Source organism: Rhipicephalus sanguineus, chromosome 1, assembly GCF_013339695.2.
Source record: "Rhipicephalus sanguineus isolate Rsan-2018 chromosome 1, BIME_Rsan_1.4, whole genome shotgun sequence".
Lineage (NCBI taxonomy): Eukaryota > Metazoa > Arthropoda > Arachnida > Ixodida > Ixodidae > Rhipicephalus > Rhipicephalus sanguineus.
Window position 1 is genome coordinate 126,257,507 of NC_051176.1, and position 19,833 is coordinate 126,277,339.

The following is a 19,833-nucleotide window of genomic DNA, read 5'->3' on the forward strand; positions in this document are numbered from 1 at the left end:
CTGGGCAGGTTGGTGCGACATTTGCAAAATATAACAGCACGAAGTACGGGACTAAAGACACAATACCACAGGACGAGTGCTGACTACCAACTGAGATTTATTTGATGAAAGTGCCTTCTTTATAGTGTCACATGTCACCACCGACAACACGCCCCACTCACGAAACCAGTAATAGCACCAATCATGAACGCTATCTCATAACAACCCTGAATCAACGCACAGTTAGAAACCGGAACAGGACCCACAGATTATACACAAGCGCATGGCAATTGTCGAAACACGCTTAAAGACACATTATCATAGTTTAACATGCAAGGGCAAACATCTCGTTAGAACACTGTAGCTGTGGTTAGAACACTACGGGAACACTGTTGAACACAGCACCCGTCCTGTGGTTTTGTGTCTTTAGTCCCGTCCTTCGTGCTGTTATATTTTGCGAGTACTGATGTTTAGAATCTGTGATAAAGTTTTCCGGGGCGTTCGAATTTTCTTTCTTAAACCAGCGACACAAAATATGCCTCTGTAAGACGAAGCACGACTCTTCAATGCGCAGAAGTGCTTGACGTCATGAAAATGAGCGAACGGATTGGCTGTGGCATCTATGCAAATTCTCGTTGCGTGGGATGGCGATGGTTGTGGGTGGAGCTTATAGTTATTGTCAGGTTCTAAACGGCTATAAAAGACGGTACAATCGAGCGCCGCCACCCGTGTTGCTCTCTCTCTCTCCCCCCCCCCCCCTCTTTTTTTCTCTCTATTTTCTTTAGGCTTTCCAAGCCTCCTGTCGGCGATGTTATTTTTTTTGCAGAAATAAAAATCCCACAACTGAATTTGCTTATCTCTTCTGTGTCCCTGTGAATGAGGTGCAGGGAGCCGTAGGGCGTAAGCGCACGATACCTCAGTGTGGAAGAATTACTGAACAAAAAGTTGGCGCATCTGTGTACCTGAAAGAAGTACGAAACAACAATCGACACTTGTATGGGTTGCTCAAAAAGACAGCTTCGCTGTTGAGCCAAATGTCACCCCGGGTCCGGGGATTAAACAACGCATTTTCAGGGCAGTGTTTCTGCCAACGAAACACACAATTAAGTACACGTAGCGCCGCGGCCAAGCAGAGGTTAGATTCATCCACACCCGATGAGTCAGAACCGAGTTGTAGGTTGTTTCGTCAATATCCCCATATTTTCCTATAGTTCGCATCGTAGATCCCGACCCATGGTATATTGAAAACACGGGTGTACTGATTTTCGCTAGGTGTACGATTAAATATATGTACTGTGTGTGTGTGTGTGTGTGTGTGTGTGTGTGTGTGTGTGTGTGTGTGTGTGTGTGTGTGTGTGTGTGTGTGTGTGTGTGTGTGTGTGTGTGCGCGCGCGCGCGCGTGTGTGTGTGTGTGTGTGTGTGTGCGTGCGTGTGTGTGTGTGTGTGTGTGTGTGTGTGTGTGTGTGTGTGTGTGTGTGTGTGTGTGTGTGTGTGTGTGTGTGTGTGTGTGTTACGAACAGCGAGAAATCGCGCGTTGCTGCTGCCTCGTCAATTGTGCACCCGGGCACAAAAAACGGTGCGACGCGTGAATCTGAAACATATTTGAATTTAGAATACCCTTAATTTGCATAAGGAGCGCGCTGTTTACTAAGGCGCCGTACATGCGATTGGTTCTCCCAGTTACTCCCGACGTTTTTTTTTTCGTTTTATATCAATCTTAGGTGGCCTATATCCATGTTCTCACAATGCACTTCGGCGCCACTTTAGTCGTCCACGTGTCTCTTCATCAAGCGCAGTGGATGGGACTTTTAATAAAAGAGATACGGCAAGCTCTGGAGCACAAAGGAGATGCGTTTTGTAGCGCGCTTACTTTTTATCGTGTAAAGTTTACGCCCAAGCAACTGAACCTCAAGTGTGACCTCCTGTGCCGGCACGTATCGAACTAGAGTATATACATGAGTCAAGCAGTGAGTCGCGAGAACCCCTTCTCACCAATCCACTTAGAAGGCGGTTTTACGAATGCCTTAATTCCGCAGGGGATTAACAAGCTATATAGGGGCGGCGGAAGCAAATCTCTCCGGAGAAGCGAAGGAAATAGCCCGGCAAGTGCTACAAAAAGCAAGAGAAGCGGGTCAAATTGACCGAGGACGAGGCCGCCAATCGCGCCATGAACCTCGCTGCACGGGATTTGTCGGGCGCTAGCTTACGCCAAGCTATGACTTTTCTTAAAGCGGCGCTGTCATGGCAACACGACCAGACACGTCCCCCAGTAGGGAAGTCGCGCCCCGAAACCTCCGCCTTATTTGGCGGGCAAGAGTGACGCGGCATTGCGTGTTGCAGGGAGTGCCGCGTCGGCATATCGCGCGTGGTCCACGATGGAGGCAGACGTCCAGCGCCAAGGCAACCGAAACAAAGGTCAGGACACTGGAGCGTTTGTCGCACGCCTGAAATATAAGAGTGCTTGCCTGATTTGTTTGCTGTGGCAAACCATAATTTAGCATGTTTCGCAAATGGGAAATAATTCACGGAAGAAAGACAGGCAGGAACGCTGCAGCGTATGCCTGCCTGTCTTTGGTCCAACAAGTCTACCCTTTCAGCTTGAAACGTGGAATAACGTTCGCAGAAATGGGCTGAGCAGTCAGAGCTGCCCATTTCTGTGCACAGGTTTGTGTTGTGGCTTCAGTTAGAAGCTGAGATGGCGTCGCTAGATAATAATTTTGGCTAACCACTTTGCGAAGTTAAATAAATGTACAGAGCGCAGTTACACGCAGCGACGTGCTTGAATTTGACTCATGGTATACATATGCCTGGTGCTTGGTTCATTCGGAGTAGCCTCGTTGCTGTGCGCAATTAGCTCTTTTCTTTTTTCCGTTTTGCAGTGCTGAGTTTGCTTGCGTGGTTTGTAAGTTGGCTCGGGCTTGTTTGTAGCCAGGTTTTATTGAATCATCCGCGAATAATGCTGCTACTGGTTAGCACTAGCAGGACTAGGACGAACCTCCACCATTGCCACTTTCTATGCGGAATTTGGTGCAGATTGGTGGGACGTGCAAGCCAACTTTATATATATATATATATATATATATATATATATATATATATATATATATATATATATATATAGATATATATATATATATATATATATATATATAGTTGACATTCCTTGGATCCCGTGATTAATAAGTAATATGAAGTGCAGGCGCACGTGCCAATCAAGATTTGAATACATTCGACGTCTTGACCAGTCCCCGGTCGAAACTTCGAAAAAAAAAGTTTGTTGTTTGCGTACGTGCGCCTACGCTTCATATTACGGCGTAGGGGAAGCCCAAGTTTCGAATACAGATTTGTTTCTTAATGCGGAGTAAGCATCAGAAAAAGAAAGAGAGCGAGAGAGAAATTATGGCAGTCTAAGTTAAAAAAAGGATGCTAATTAAATACCTGCCTGCATATAAGTTATTCTGAGGAAATAAAAGCAAAGCAGTACGGCAGCACCTTGAATATGTTCATCTAGTTCGCCTGCACTAAAGTGGTAAGCGGCTTTATCACTTCAATGCAATATTTTTGAATACGCTCTTCAAATAATAATAATAATAATAATAATATAATAATAATATAATAATAATAATAATAATAATAATAATAATAATAACAGACGAACCCGTGGTCGTATTGCAAGTGTCTGTTCGCAACCTGTAGTAATGTTTTACAGCGTAGTCTATAAGCTTCTATTACAATGACAGACGTTTTAATGAGGCTTACAAATTCATTCTGTTATGTATACTCATGAACTCACCGCACTTTCTGCAGGTGGCGGCTGCTTTTCTAAAGCTACCGTGGTGGATTCGCTAAAGGCCACCCGAAGTGCACTGCGCAAGCATGCGACGGCATTCACCCTCTGGCTGCACGCACCATGTGACCCGTCAAGCCTGGCCATGGCGCGGATCCTCTTCGGTGAGCCGCTACATACATACATACATACATACATACATACATACATACATACATACATACATACATACATACATACATACATACATACATACATACATACATACATACATACATACATACATACATACATACATACATACATACATACATACATACATACATACATACATACATACATAATGTCTACTGCAGGACGAAGGCATATCCCAATGATCTCCTGATCTCCAATTTGCCCTATATTGTGTGAGCTGGTGACATTCTATGCCTGCGGACTGCTTAATTTTGTCGCTCCATATAACCCACTGCCGTCCTCGGCTGCGTTTCCCATCTTGCGGTATGGCAAACACAGACAATGACTGTTTACAAAGGCATACATACATGCATGAAGTGGTATCTGGTGACTTAGGTGTAGACTAATATAAGCGGGAGAAGCCCTGAGTCAAGTTCAGCCTCGACTACTGTCAGCGGTACATTGTCCTCTGAACAAGAGGTGGAGCGCTTGTTCGAGTTTCTTCGGATGAAGGTAGAGTGCCTTGAATAAGGCGCGCGTATTTGCTACAGTGTTACTGCAGACGCGTACCATTCGTAACCAGAGCTACCGGAAGACAATGCCGCCGCCACAGTGCTTCATAACGAAACAAACGTTGCTTTCGCACACTGCTTCTGTTCTGAGAACAACCCTGAAACAGAAGAACGTACTAGTCACCTGAGTTAAGCAGAATTCCGTCACCGCTAATCGTCGATGAGCGAATCGCGTGTCAGCGTCTACAATGTACGCTACAAGATCTACTGAGAGGAGGTGCCAAAAATTCTTCGGTTGCGTCACTGGATGTCGCTACGAACCCCACAGCTCCTGGACTTGCCACAGAGTTTCTCCCTCGGACATTTCTTGCTTGGCTGAATGCCGACCTTCTCAAAATGTCCATTTTGTTTCCTTTTAGCGCTCTATTTTATTGCGATAGTATATATACACTCTCGACGAGTTCTTGCGGTCGCCGTTGCCGTCGCCGTCGCCGTCGCCATCATGTCCCGTATAAAGCCCAAATCGATAACATCGGCTCGAGCATCGTATGTTCTACCCAAGATCGAGTAAAAGCGCGCGAGCCCTGTGACGAACTCGGCTGAAGCAGAGGTGAAACGAGCCGGCCATCTCCATTGCACGAAGGGCGCATGCGCTAACATCACCTCGGGTGCAAGGCCTTCCGCCGATTGCTCCTCAAGCAGAGAGCAAAGACCCTGCCCGTCTTAAAGGAGCATGATGGGACGCCGGGGAGGGAGAGGGATGTGTCGCTCGAGCGGCAACTGGCAACTTTGATCATTAGGGCGCGGTTGTGATCGCTGGAGAGGGCACGCTATCTCGGCAGACATCATCAAACGGCTCGTATGCCCTTCTACGTGCTGCGCTCTCACCGCTTCGCGTTGAGACAACGGACTGCACGAAAGCCGCTTCTCTCATTGGAGCGACCGTATTCTCTTACACCAGCGTTTTGTAGAGTTAACGCGAGATCGGATCCAAAAGAGTTAGCTGCTGGCCTTACTTCGTATGATATTACAAATTGTTGCTACCGCATTCAGTGCTTCGCCCTTGCGGCGAAACTGTGATTCTTTTTTTTTTTTTTTTGCGTGAACACCGATGTACAGGAGCATTCCTATAAATTTATATGTAAGAGAAGAATACCAAGGGCCGTATTCTGTAACGATTCGGTTTCTGAAGAGGTCGCTTTTCCAACACGCAACTGGGTGACGCCATCGCCGCGGGGGTGTGGCGGGGGTGTGACGATGGCGTAACCCAATCGCGTGTTGGCAGAGCGAGCTCTTCGGAAACCGAATTGTTACAGAATACGGCCCCAAGACGCTCCTTTTCAACTTTTTGTTGAAAAGAAAGAGAGAAGCAACGATAGGCAGGGAGGTTAACCAGGCGCAAGTCCGATATTCTACCCTGTACTGGCGGAAAGGGATAAAGGGGCGAAAATAGGTATAATGAAGATACGCGCTCACTTGGGGGAACACATCCAGTCTACAGGCGGGCGCACAGACCTGCAGACCTTAATCACACCAGCAACGCCTTCGTTTCCTTCTGCGCCATCGAGGCGTATGTCCATGGTCCACGAATCATGGCTGCAGAAAATGGTCGTGAGTCCTATCGGTTAGTAACATCCGGAGCGGCCGTTATCGCTGGGTGTCATAGCGAGCGCAGCTGCACTGGACGTGTTCGATTGTTTCTTCGGCCCCGCAGGAATCGCATGCGGTGTTCGCCATTACAATGCAAAACGAGTATGCCTTTGTGAGTGCAATGAAAAGAAATCGCTATACTCGAGTGCTTTTCTAAACCACCTCGAGTCATTTCCTTTTAGCCGCTGCGCCATGTAGTACCACTTCAAGCAGATGAGTTTAAGACGCTCCCCGAGATACACTTAATGAAAACTCTTGGAGATTAACGAGGTGTTTTCTTGGGGCCTGAATAATACTATCGAAACACCCATTTCCCCTCACCTTCCCCTCTGGCTAGCGCTAATTTATACGCCCCATCGAAACGGCAGCCCGCATGGTATTACTAAAATAAGAAAGCTTTAGTCGCCGGAGCCTCGCTTCCAAGCAACGTTCTGGATATATCTCCTTTGTTACTCACTGGTTAGTTGGTTTGGTAGTCTATTAAATTCGCAAAATAGTAAACTAGCACAAGAGCTCAAAAACGGCATTGCTCTTCTTTTCCTATTTCTGCAAGGTCCACCGCTCGCACCAATACATCCCAACAGGATAAATCTGATTTTTTAGAGAGAAGTATTTTAATTTTAAGGTCAGCATCTTTGTATTTGATAATCTTTGAAAGTCCACCAGACAGTCGCTCTCTTTCCTGGTGCTCTTCTTCGCCGAAACAGCTGCAAAACAACAAGAAGCTTCCACGTCGATGACTCTAGTTTTCTTCAACGACTAAAAAAGTCCTGCATTTCTTCCTGCAGAACAAGATAATGAAACTCGCCGGTACGGCGATGAAGCACACTCCTGCAAAGTGAAGGAACACCTGCAGTTGGTTTAGATTTGACTTATGTACTCGGGCTGTACTGCTACACCAGAGAAGCTTAACTTTGACATAAGCTTTGTTTTCAAGACCGTTGGCTCTGATAAGAGCATCAGGCTAGTCGCACTTCTAGCCAAATGCCCATTCTTTAATCATTTGGGTTTTTCGTCAACGTTCACTATTGAGCCAAAAGACTTTTCCGAATATCTGGACCAAAATGGCTAGGTCGGGATACATAGCTGCCTAAGCCACTTAATTACGAGTGGAACAAATGGCCCTAAAAGATGACACCAAACAAATTTTGAATGCTTAGCACTGAAAGCCTATTCGTGAGCGATAGATGTTGTCTGTGCATGTTTGGTCTCTCGTCACTAGCGGGGAGGAAATATAGAAGGAGATTTACAGTCAGTGGATAGTATTTGAATGTATATGGTTATGGTATGACAACAGATTGCATTAGGGTATAAGTTATTAGTAGCAGTGGTAGTTATTGTTAACTAGTAAAAGTGTAAAAGTTTTGTTAGTAAAAGTGTTGTTAACTAGTAAAAAGTAGTCGATTTTTTGAAACAGTTAATTGGAAGATAGGGTTCTAATGTACCAAATGAAAGCGCAGAAAGCGAGGGTGAAGTCAGTGAGCGTCTTAAGCCGATAATAACCCGGAACGTGTCCCGCAAGGTAAACAAAATTAAAAAGCAAGATTATGAAATGAAGAGAAAAAAAGTCACAGTTTCGCCGCAACGGCGAAGCAATGAATGCGATAGCAATAAATTGTAATGTAACGCAAAGTACGGAAAGCAGCTCGAAATTGCCAGCGCGTCACTCGAGCGCCAAAGACGCACGTTAAGAACGCACACAGGACGAGCGCGAACTAATGCGTCAAAGCTCGACACTTGAAGCGCACTGCTCAAACATAAAGCAGGACGCACGAAACGAACGAACAGGTACACACAAGACGAGTGCGAACTAATTGTCACAGTTGTTACTTATTTCTGTTTTAATAGCGCGCTCCTTTCGCAAACGCGGCCGCTGCAGCGAGCGAAGCGAAGCACCCCACCAGCCGCCCCTTCTTTCCTCGAGATAAGCGCACGAAAGCGACCACGCCCTGTAGAGCGCAGAGCAACGGCGTTCGCAGCAGCGGGGCGAAGATCTTTAAAGCGCGCCACACGCGCGCACGCCGCGCCATCTATGTGGCCACTGAGAAAGCATGCTGAATTACATGGTGTATATAAATCGCTCGCCGTTAGCTAGCTGAAAGACGGTGCTGTCGTGGCCTAACGCCTAACGCGGCGGGCTGTAAAACGAGAGGTCGCCCGTTCGATTCCGCGCGTCGGAAAGAATTTCTGAATTATTTTTCTTTGTGGCTTTTCTACATATATACATACTTATACGTATACGGTGAATGACGGCGACGAGGACGGGCATTTTCCAGCCGAGACTGTCCATATAATTGCTATCGCAATAAAAATAAAAAAAGGAGGGTAAGGCCACAGCATACGAAGACAGGACAGAAGCTCAGTACAACAACGATTATGTGGACGCTCTCTCTCTCTCTCCATATATATATATATATATATATATATATAATCTTGCATACAAAAAATGCAACAGCTCTGTACAACAGACAGCGTTTATGAACAGGTATAGTTATTACTCAGGTAGACAATTACGTGCATCTAACAAAGACGTCTGTGATGCTTCAACTCCTGGACGCTTTTCTATATTTACTGCAGTCCCGTGTTTGTTTATTTATTTATTTATTTATTTATTTATTTATTTATTTATTTATTTATTTATTTATTTATAACACCCTGTGGGGCAAAGGCATTATCGAGCGGGTAGAAACATGACTTTGATTACTCATATAGTGTCAGCTAGTGCGAAACGAAGCTACTGATGATCGTTGACGGTGACCACAGATCCGGGAAGGAGGTTCCAGTCAAGAGACGCTCAGGGGATAAATGAATCGCAGCAAGCTTTGGTTAGACATGACAAAACACTAAGTCACCAACTTTATTAGAATCGTCTGTCCTAGCCGATCCGTAAGGATGGGAAAGATAAGTATGCCATGAAGAGTACATGAGCAAACACCTGAGAGACACACCACCACAGCGCACCTATATTACTGTTGAACTTCTAGCATCTGCCTCTGATGGACCAATGGTAACAAGGCGTATTCGATTTGTTTGTAACCGGGTAACTGAAATTCAAAGCTGCAAATAGTTAACTTGCTTGGGTCACTGCAGTTGAATAAATTGAAGAACCATTCCACTAAGTGAAGGTGGACAACAATAATAATAATTACTAGGGTTTAACGTCCCAAAACCACGATATGATTATGATGGACGCCGTAGTGGAGTGCTCCGGAAATATCGACCACCTGTGGTTCTTCAACGTGCACCTAAATCTAAGCATACGGACCTCAAACATTTTTGCCTTCATCGAAAATGCAGCCTCCGCGGCCGGGATTCGATCCCGCGAGCTTCGGGTCAGCAGTCGAGCGCCATAACCACTAGACGCACCGTGGCGGGGCGAAGGTGAATAACCAGAGAAGTTGTTCAGCCCACGGAACAGAGGTGACACGCCGCAGGCCAGTGTGGTATCAAAGGCCAGGTTGTGAGCGTGCCCATCAACGTTCAAACCACTTTGCAGAGTCTGCTGCGACACATCGACGACGACACAGCCATCGAGGTTATCAGTAGATTTTTCAAGAGCTTGCAGCTCAAGCACGTAAGTGCCGAAGGAAAGGCGACACAGTGAAGAACGGAAGACAAAGAGGGACGCATGCATATGAGCGCTGGCTACCGAATGATTTATCGTTCACGACACACATGTACAGATATATATACAAACAGGTATTTTTTCTTTATCAAGCACACGTCAGTAGCATGTCACAATTCGGTAGGTTGACTGATAATACCAAGGAAGAATGATTGATTAAAAAATTGGGGGACCCTTAAGCTTCGCCTTTAAGAGTTGAACGCGATAGCGAAATCCTGCCCCCAGTGCGCACTTCAGCCACTTTTGACGGCGGTCCCCGTCAAAAGTAAACTTTTTTTTAGAACGTCTGTGCGCAGACAACGTAATTAACCTAGAAAGACACGAACATATATATATATATATATATATATATATATATATATATATATATATATATATATATATATATATATATATATATATATATATATATATATATATATATATATATATATCGTTAGCAGTCTTTCTTTTGCGGAGGAAAGATAAATATTTTATTTGTGGTGCCTGATTAATGTGCAGTACGTGCGACATTAGTCACAGTTACAGCTTCAGATATCCTCCCTAATGTATAGGAAGTGTGCATAATGTCACTGTAAAAAAAGGATCGTGAAAGGTAGGCGCGTGAAGGCTCTGCGACCTACGCTTGGAGCTTTCGTTGGCACCAAAGTTGTGGCGCACGCGGACTGCTGATTTACATTACACGAATAACAATGTTTACTACTGTGCTGTGATAGAAAGAAGAAATCGGCACCCAGGATAGAGAGTGAGTATTTTCTTTCACGGTGTTCTGGCTTGACGGCAGGATGTACTGAACTATACAGTAACACGCTGCATTCTCTGATACCTCGGGAAATGGTCAGAGCACACATCCTCCGTGGCAGTCGCCTTTGCCATGTCCTTTCTTAAGCGCTGTTCAGTTCTGTTCCCATAATGTACCAGTGCAGTCCAGCACACTTCTGAGTCGTTATTTAGCGTCTTTCTTGGTGGTTTGGTATTTGTGAAGTCAGAAGCATTAAAAAAACCTAAAGAACTAGGGCATTGAGTCCCAATTTGCAGTTGTTTCCTTAATTAAGTGATTATTCTTACGTTAGGACAAGAAGGATGATTAAAGGGGACACGGTCAACCAAAAATTAGCGGTTTTAAGCGAAAAATAGGAGTAGAGGGTCTATTGTACCTCGAGATATATGAAAAATGCACTGTACAAGAATATTTCAGTAGAAAATAAGCCCTGGAAAACGCCGGCTATAAACCACGCCCACCACCGGCGACCGCCATTTTGCCATGGCGTGTGTGACGTCATGTGCTGCATGAAGCAACGTTTCTAGAACTACTTCAGTTTGAAAACTCGGCTCTGTTGCGCGGCTCCGCCGCGAGCGGAGGCGGCGAGTGGCGCTGTAGTCGCGTCAGGCTTCAGCGAGGTGCGCCGGTGCGGCCGCTGCTACGGCGGCTGCTACCGTATCGGCGCGCCGGATCAGATGCGTCACTGCGTTTTATTGACGAACAGAGATTCCGGATTTTGTAATACGCAGCAAAAGATGTTACACGTGTTACGCGTCCTCAATGCCGACATGTTTTGTGCCGGGCTGTACAGCGGCAATAGGACAAACAAATGACCGCGAAACAAATGACCGCACCTAGCATTTCGCCTGTATCGAAGTGCGAAGACCGCGACCATAATCGAACCTACGTCGTTCGGGTCAGCAGCCGAACAGCTTTAACTACCAGGAGCATAGCCAAAAAAAATTTTTTTTCGGGAGGAGGGGTTCAATCATACGTTATGTATGTTTGTGCGTGTATATATACGCAAGTAAAACAGAAAAATTTCGGGGGTCCGACCCCCCCCCCCCCGGCTACGCCAGTATTAACCACTGTTATCTCGGCGACTTCATTGAAGGGAAAGGTTAAAATTTCTAGGTCATACCGAAGAACGTGCTTTACGTTAAGCATACTATGACAAGGAAAAAAAGTAGCAAAATTAGATGAAAGGTTGTCGTTTCAAAACAGTAAAAATATAATTGAGCTGGAACATAACGATGCAATTTTAATGTTTAATGCTTTAAAGAGAATAAGATTGTTTGAAAAAAACAGTAAGTGCACGAAAGTTTCAAAAATATTTTTATGAAGGATTAAATTATACGCAACATTCGGCACTTAAGTGCGAATTATGTCGTGTGAGCTGAGGACACAATCGTACATGTTAAGGACATTCTCGATCTCAGATGGTCGCGGCCGGTCGGAACGTACGTATATCGAGCGCGACTGGCTCCTTTCCGCAATTTGCACGAGTAAGTCAGTCATGACCGAAAGATTTGATCCTGGTCACACTTTATCGCGATCAAATTTCATCGAGTGACACGTCAACAACTTTCTGTATCACGAGCTTGCGAGACTGAAATTCTACAAACGTGCCCTACAATTACGGTGGCTACTACATTGCTTTATATTGATATAATTAACGACAATGTACAGCGGCCTTTCGTGGTATTCTTGCCGTTCCTTGGGCGCTTCACATAAGCAGTAATCCGAATTGCAATAAAACCTGTAATTGGGCAAGGCGAAGTCTATCAGAGGGACAGCACGAAGGGATTCCCTCGCGAGCCTCCAACGAAATTATGCAATGACCTATTTGTTTCCAAATACCTACAAAAAGATTTACAGACTCTTCTGGTATATAGTCAGGCAAAAAAGGCTTGTGAAATCAGCTCTACTGGTATTTCAATATTGCACTTAGCCCTTAAGTAACGCTAATGTCTGTAGCAATGAACATGACGAGAGTAGCAGCGACGGCCGTGCTCACGGTGCCTGCTGTCATTCGCGTAACACAGAACACGTGCAGACGCTGTCTCAAATATTGCTGCAGACAATCGTGCTTTTAACACGATTACCTAAACGGAAAAGTCGTTTTGGTAACTCTGTTGATAAGCTATTCAATATTCGCGAGCACAATCGCAGCTGTTCGCAGCCTTCACTCGCGCTTCGCCGTCTGCTACGTAGAGCCTGTTGCTGCAGTAGCGCCACCTGCACCGGAAGTCGGTTGCGCCCCGCTTTCAGAGTACGGCGGAGGCGGGGAGTTTGGCAACTGAAGCAAGTTCTATAAACGTTGGCATGAAGCGGAGCTATCGTCTTCTACCAAAGTTTCATCCGCTGCAAATAGTTCAATTTCAATGCTAAGACTAAGATAGCTGAAATGGCTCGATTGCACGCGCAGCTAACCAGGGAACAAAATCGTTCGCCGGATTACAGACGCTCGCACAGCAAGCAGCTTACGTCACGGCTCGCGGGTGCGCTAGTGTTGCCCGACTCTCAGGCCGCTCGCGTCTTGATAACAATATTCAATTATAAATTAAGTGCTCGATGATGATGAAATAAACCTTTAATTTTCCTAAACAGTGCTCCCGAACTCGTAAGCTCGGGGTCACGGGAGGGTCCCTCAGTCCAGGAATCCTCTGGCCGCGATCGCCTCCCGGGCCCTAGCGACGAGTCCTCGTTGGTCGTCTAGGTCCCGTGCGGAGATCTTGGCCTCCCACGTCTCCGCAAATGCACTAAAATTTCGCCAACTTCTGTGTGAACGCACAAAGATTAACCCACACAACGTGGATTATGATCCAAAATTGACTGTATGGCCCCTTTATACATAGCTATTTTGTAACAAATTGTCTACAAAAAAATTTTTTATTGCTGCCCGTGTTACTCAATAAATTCGGTATGTTAGGATGTCGCTCGGTACGTTGCCGGGGCGCATTTTGTCGATTGGCCGCGAGATCGACCTATAGGTGGTAGTACCGTCGCCGCGTTAGTGTGGATAGGCAGTCGGCGTCACGCATCCAAATGTACACAGCGGCGCTTCGCTGTGAGTGTTTTGAGCCGATTGTCGACAAATAAAGCGCGTTGGCTGCAACCTAAGGGTGATATATACGCCCCTCATTGCAACATTAATGCACGATGCCGGCCTAACGTTCCTATTACGCGTGAGAGAAGCGCAACCTGCTAATCAGTGCGGTGCTAGACTTCGGTTACAGTCGTGTGTTGCACTGTGCCCGATGTTTTAGATGCGAAGTATCTTATGGCGGAGTTCAATCCGGTGGTGGTGGTGGTGTGCGGCGTGACCGCCCTTACTGCGCATGCGCATACCCTCTCCACTCACCCTCTCCCCTCCCCTCTCCGCATCCCCTCTCCACTTTCCCCCTTCTCCCATTTCCCCTCTCCACATCCCCTCTCCCCTCCCCTTTCCACTCTTCCTCTGAAACGCGGGCTAAACATGCCGAAATTCTCTCCTGCGCAACGCCGCGATGAGTACCAGCGCATGCGCGTCTCCACCCCCTCTCTCTCCTCTCCTACGCTGCCCCCATCTCGCACGCCAGCCGACTGCGTTCCCCGCTCGCCCTGTGAGAAATAACGGCCAGGCTAAGAGAAGAGAAGACGCGCGTAGCGTTCCTCTTCGCGTCCCACGACGCGAGGTCGGTAGCATGCCCAAAGAACGCCAACGGAACGCGATCGTGCAAGTGCTCCGGCTTCGCATCGCCTCATGGTCCCCTTTAGCGGGAAATGGTGTTTCCTTGTTTTATTTGTGAGTGTTTAGCTTGTGTTCTGCCAATACTACAATATAAATGGCGTTGCACGACTGAGCCAATTAAGTATTTACTTCTTTCTCTAGCGGCTACGAAAAAAAAGCCTGTATTTCTGCGTAATTAGTTTAAGTAGAAATTTGTGCACTCTTCATTTGTATTTGCATGAATACGCGTACTGCTATAGAAATGCGTGGCTTGAGGTCTTTTTTACCGCTAACCGGCCTTTGCAACGCTAGTTCATGCTTTGCAGTATCACAAGCATTTCGAAATCACCAACACTTGGCGAGATTGTGTCGCTAAAATTCTGCATTCACACCTCGACATTTAGTACTTCTTTCGTTTGGGACGACGTCAACTGCACCATGTGATGTGCTTCAACGGCAAAGTGGCTCCCACATTGGAATGGTTTGCAACTGGGCTAGTTGGTGAGCTTGCATGTTGAGTGGTTGCAGCGAAAAATTAGACGCACGTAGGAAGGAAAGAAACACGAAGACACTACTGCTGAACAACTGGCGTTTATTGAAACCCTCTGCAGAATATATAGGCGCGGCTTAAATAGAAATGATTTCGGCGAATGGGCGGTGTGATGATTACACTTATCGCCATATCGACACGTGCATGCACTCAATTATCAGAGTGCATACAAGCCTCGAAAGGCGAAGTGCTTGTGTATTTGGTGTAGGCATACGTACAAGCACTTGATACTGTGCTAACACAACGGAATCAGCTGCCCTCTGAGGACGTGCATGACATTCGCACACATGCGAACATGGTGTGGCTAACAGACGATGCAAGGAGCCATCCACACCACGGTGTTTCGTCGACTCACCGCTAGGTGGATCTCGAGGCCTATAGGAACTAAAGTCACTGGAACGGGAAAAGTACCGCGTTCCTTTTCTCTTCGCCGCCGTACCCTTTCGGCGGCTTCGCCACACAAATGGTCCAGCTCGCTCGCCTCGCTAGTGTCTCCCGGCCACAGACGCACGGCGCTTTGGAGGGCGATTGTTTTTATAGGCTCAGGAAAGCGTGCAGAAATATTACGACATCCCGTATCGTTTTGAGACTTCATCGAAAGCCTATCGAGGCATCGAAGAATGCCCGGGTGCTGCGCTTTTGGGTGCAGCAACCGGCGGGAAATGGGCAAAGCCCTCTTTGCCATTTCCAGCGGGAAAAAGGATGCCAAGCGACGAGCTGTGTGGCTGCACAGAGTAAAGGCCGAGACAGACGGTACGATTTTCCGTGCGATGCGGCGTCCGACACGGCGGTGGGGGAGAGGGAATGGTGGCTGTCCGATGCTATGAAAGGTCACCATTCCGGTTTTCCCACCGCCGTGTCGGACGCCGCATCGCATGGAAAATCGTACCGTCTGTCTCGGCCTTAAGGCGGGAAAAATTTGTTCCCGCGACTGATACCGCCTTTTGTGAGGTAAGCGCTTCATTGAGAATTCGCGAATGTTGTTTCGGGGAATGTTTGCGCCTACCCTGCACTAGTGCAGCTTGTTTCGCGTGGTTGTCGCAGGAGGCTCATGCACAATAACATTGCCGGGCGGCACTTTATTATGTTTGGCGCAAAAGTGACGCCTTTGGGCTCACATATAATGATCAGGGCGCCATGAAAACTGACTGCTACAGATTGGTACTGCCTGACGTGACTGTATGACGAACACAAATAACAGGTGGTAGCATGAAAATAATGGCTGATGCTCTGGCGGCCGGTTCGCTGGCTTGAAATGTACCAAAATCGGTATTGCGTGGCGTGACTGTATGACGAACATAAATACCCTGCGGTAACATGAAAATATCGGTACGCATGTCATGTAAGATCTAGTTCACTATACATTGCATGTTTGACATGCATGCATGTTGAATCACAACGCGAATGAAAAGTACGTATATTCTAGTATATACAACGCATGTCCTGTAATTTATGTTCGTCACGCACTCATGTCATGCCATACCAAATGTACTATACATCCAGTTAACAAAACGGCCGGAAGCGCGCCAAGACAGTGTAATGCAAATCATGCCGCAAATGCCATGCATGCTATTATTTCCATGCTACCACCTGTCATTCATGTTCGTCATACAGTCAGGGCGCGCAGTACCAATCTTCGTATATATCAAGCTAACGAAATGGCCGCGAGAATACCAAGAGCGTGCCATCCAAGTCATGCCATACATGACACACAAGTCATGATTTTCACGTTACCACTTGTCATTCGCGTTCGTCATACAGTCACCTCACGCTATACCAATATGGGTGCATTTCAAGCTAGCGAACCGCCCGCCATCGCAGCATGAGCGCGGCAAGTAAGTCATGCCGTACATGACATGGAAGTCATGATTTTCATGTTACCACCTATCACTAATGTTCGTCATACAGAAATAGCTCGTCATAAAAGTTTTGGTATATATGCATTTCATTAAACGACCGCGAGCACCCCGAGACCGTGTCATGTAAATCATATTTTACATGGCATGTCTGTCATGATTTGCACGTTATAACCAGTCACTTATGACCGTCATACACTCTTGTCACGCCATACCAATTTTGTTGTGTATCAAGATCGAAGCGGCCGCGAGTGCACCATGAGCGTGGCATGTAACTCATGCCGTACATGGCATGCATGTCATTATTTTCATGTTATCACCTGTAATTTATATTCGTCATACAGTCATGTTATGCCATACCAAATTTGGTGTACATCCCATTAACGAAGCGGCCAGGACAGCACAAAGTCGGGGGCGGATAGATAGATAGATAGATAGATAGATAGATAGATAGATAGATAGATAGATAGATAGATAGATAGATAGATAGATAGATAGATAGATAGATAGATAGATAGATAGATAGATAGATAGATAGATAGATAGATAGATAGATAGATAGAAAGTCGCAGAAATTCGCTAAGAAATGCTTCGTCTTTAATAAATGCAGACAGCCGAGCTCGTAAACGCCGCGCAGTTCGCATTTCTTTATCGCGTTAGTACGCGTGCGTGCGCATGTAGGCAAGTGAAAACTGCCGCTATTTCTTTCCTAATCAGTCAGAGAACAACGGTATGCTTCATTCGGGGCTGCAAAAGCGCACACAATGCGTACAACATGCGTCACTCCACGTGAAATCAACACCGCACTGCCGCCGCTACGGCCGCGCTGGACCAAATATGGCGGCGCGCAGGACGGTCGCGGTACTTTTCCCGTTCCAGTGACTTTAATAGGAACAAAACCAGAGTTCGCCCCTTTTCGCACCTTGACGCAACAATGCCGCGTAAGGAAAGCACGGTTGCTCTTGTAGATGGGCCACTGCTTACACTTTCAAAACAACGCAGTCATACACACGGCCGACGCTCAGAGCTATGGACACAGAGAGAGAGAGAGAGAGAAACACTTTTAAGTGTAAAGCAAAGAGGTCGGGACGGAAGAACTTTGTATCTGGCCTTCTACTAACTGTGATATTCATGTCATTATGGTTACAAGCTTTAGTAAACCAACCACACCCCCTTCTACGAATATAGCATCGATCCGTCATTGTTGAACTCAGTTTCATGTGCATTATCAAATCATAAATACACCTCCTAATACGCACCAGTGTGGAGCGAAGTGGGTAGCTCTGTGTTTTTATCTTGGAAGGCTAGGACGATGTAGAAGGTTCGAGGTTCCCTCGTGCATTGAATGACAAGAAAAATATAACGTAAAATACTTGGACGTTACTGATGTTATCGTCGAGCGCAGGAGCAGTCATGGTTCTGGACCAACCTGAAGAGCGCGGCTTGGCCTTTGTCGAGGAACGCTGGGGTGACCCCAAGGAGTGCCGCTTCCCGCTGTTCTCCTTCTTGAAGCCACTGTCCTTGGAAGGAATGTACTGCGTTCACCTGATCATGCTTCTAGGTGAGCAACCCCTCATTCTTCAGATGTCAATCAATTAGACCAAGTTTTGCGTTTCTTTCTGATGTAGTATCATGTCGTCTGCGAAAACGAGCTGATTTTGGTCACTCACATTTCTTGGGGCATTTATAGCCGTGTCATCATCATCATCATCAGCCTGTCTACGCCCACTGCAGGGCAAAGGCCTCTCCCATGTTCCGCCAATCAACCCGGTCCTGTGCTTTCTGTTGCCACGTTATGCCTACGAACTTCTTAATCTCATCTACCCACCTAATTTTCTGTCTTCCCCTCACGCGTTTGCCCTCTCTTGGAATCCAGTCAGTTACCCTTAATGACCACCGGTTATCCTGCCGACGTGCTACATGGCCGGCCCACATCCATTTCTTCTTCTTAATTTCAACTATGATATCCTTAACCCCCGTTTGTTCCCTGACCCACTCTGCTATCTTCCTGTCTCTTAAGGTTACACCTATCATTTTCCTTTCCATCACTCGCTGCGTCGTCCTCAATTTAAGTTGAACCCTCTTTGTAAGTCTCCAGGTTTCTGCTCCGTGTAGGTTCAGGATAAAAAGGAGGAGGAGGATGGTGCTATCTATGGGCGGATCTAAATTTGCAAAGGCATGTCGGCTGTTAATTCGTCTGAGCATCTTTTTTTGAAGCGTTGATATGAACGTGCTGTCTCGTTAACCGCAGCTTGAACAAGTATAATGCTATCAAGACAAAGCAAGGAGTTTGTAGGGAACGGAAATACAGTAACACCACTCTACTAAGTTCGCGCAGTACCCACTCCGCATATCTGCTACATCAAGTGAGTGGTGACGTTTAGTATGGAAGGCGGGGGCGGGGGGCAGGGGTAAGCTAATAATGTTTAAGGGGAGCGGGCAGCCGCCCCCCAGTTGCCCCTTCACCCCCCAACCCAGCACCCGCCCTGCGCGAAGAAAATGAGCTGGAGCTATTCGTATTGCGGTAGCAATTATATGGAAACTTCAGGCGCATTTTTGCCGTCATCGCTGCCGTGAGATTCCGTGTGCAGTCCAAGTAGATAACATCGCCCCGCACGTCGTACGTTCTACGTGCGAGGGCAACCGATGATCGTGGATCAAGTGGAGAGGAAAATAGCCCGTCGCTCTGGCAGGAAATGCGCACTTTGATCTGCCGGCCGCGGGCACGCGCGCCCTTTCTTGACAGGGATCAGCAGACGGCTCATACCTTTGTGCGTGCTATGTTCACCGCTTAGTTTACGTTGAAGCGATAGACGGCACGAAAGTCGCTTCGCTCGCTGCAGGGACCGCGTTCCCTTACGCCGATGTATTGTTGAGTTACGCCAGATCAGATGTTAAAGGAGTTAGCTGCTAGCCTTACTTCGTATAACATTCCAATCTGTTGCTATTTCATTCGTTACTTCGTCCTTGCGGTGAAAATGACTTTTTTTTTATCCGTTTTAAAAGCCGATTAGTGATGAGCTCGCCATTAGCCACAAACGTCCAAATGTCGTTGGAATCCTAAGGTTAATAAAAAAACTAGTAATAAAGATTAGCGAATCTTAGTTACTTAAACCGCTAGGAAATTCAACACGGAGTCATGTTTTGTCCATCTTTGTTGCGAATTTTCTGCATAGAAGACAGTTACTGTGTCTCGAATCTCCTGTAGGCCAGCCGTCTCAGGAA

General features: G+C 46.6%; 1 protein-coding gene across 1 annotated transcript in view; it reads left to right on the forward strand.

The window, feature by feature from the left end:
* The first annotated feature begins 18,021 nt into the window (after positions 1–18,021).
* LOC119379132 (vitamin K-dependent gamma-carboxylase) overlaps positions 18,022–19,833 on the forward strand; it is a 58,337-nt gene continuing 56,525 nt past the window's right edge. The window contains exon 1 of the mRNA XM_037648323.2: positions 18,022–18,169. Coding sequence (XP_037504251.2) covers positions 18,022–18,169 — 148 coding nt within the window. The remainder of the gene's footprint in view (positions 18,170–19,833) is intronic.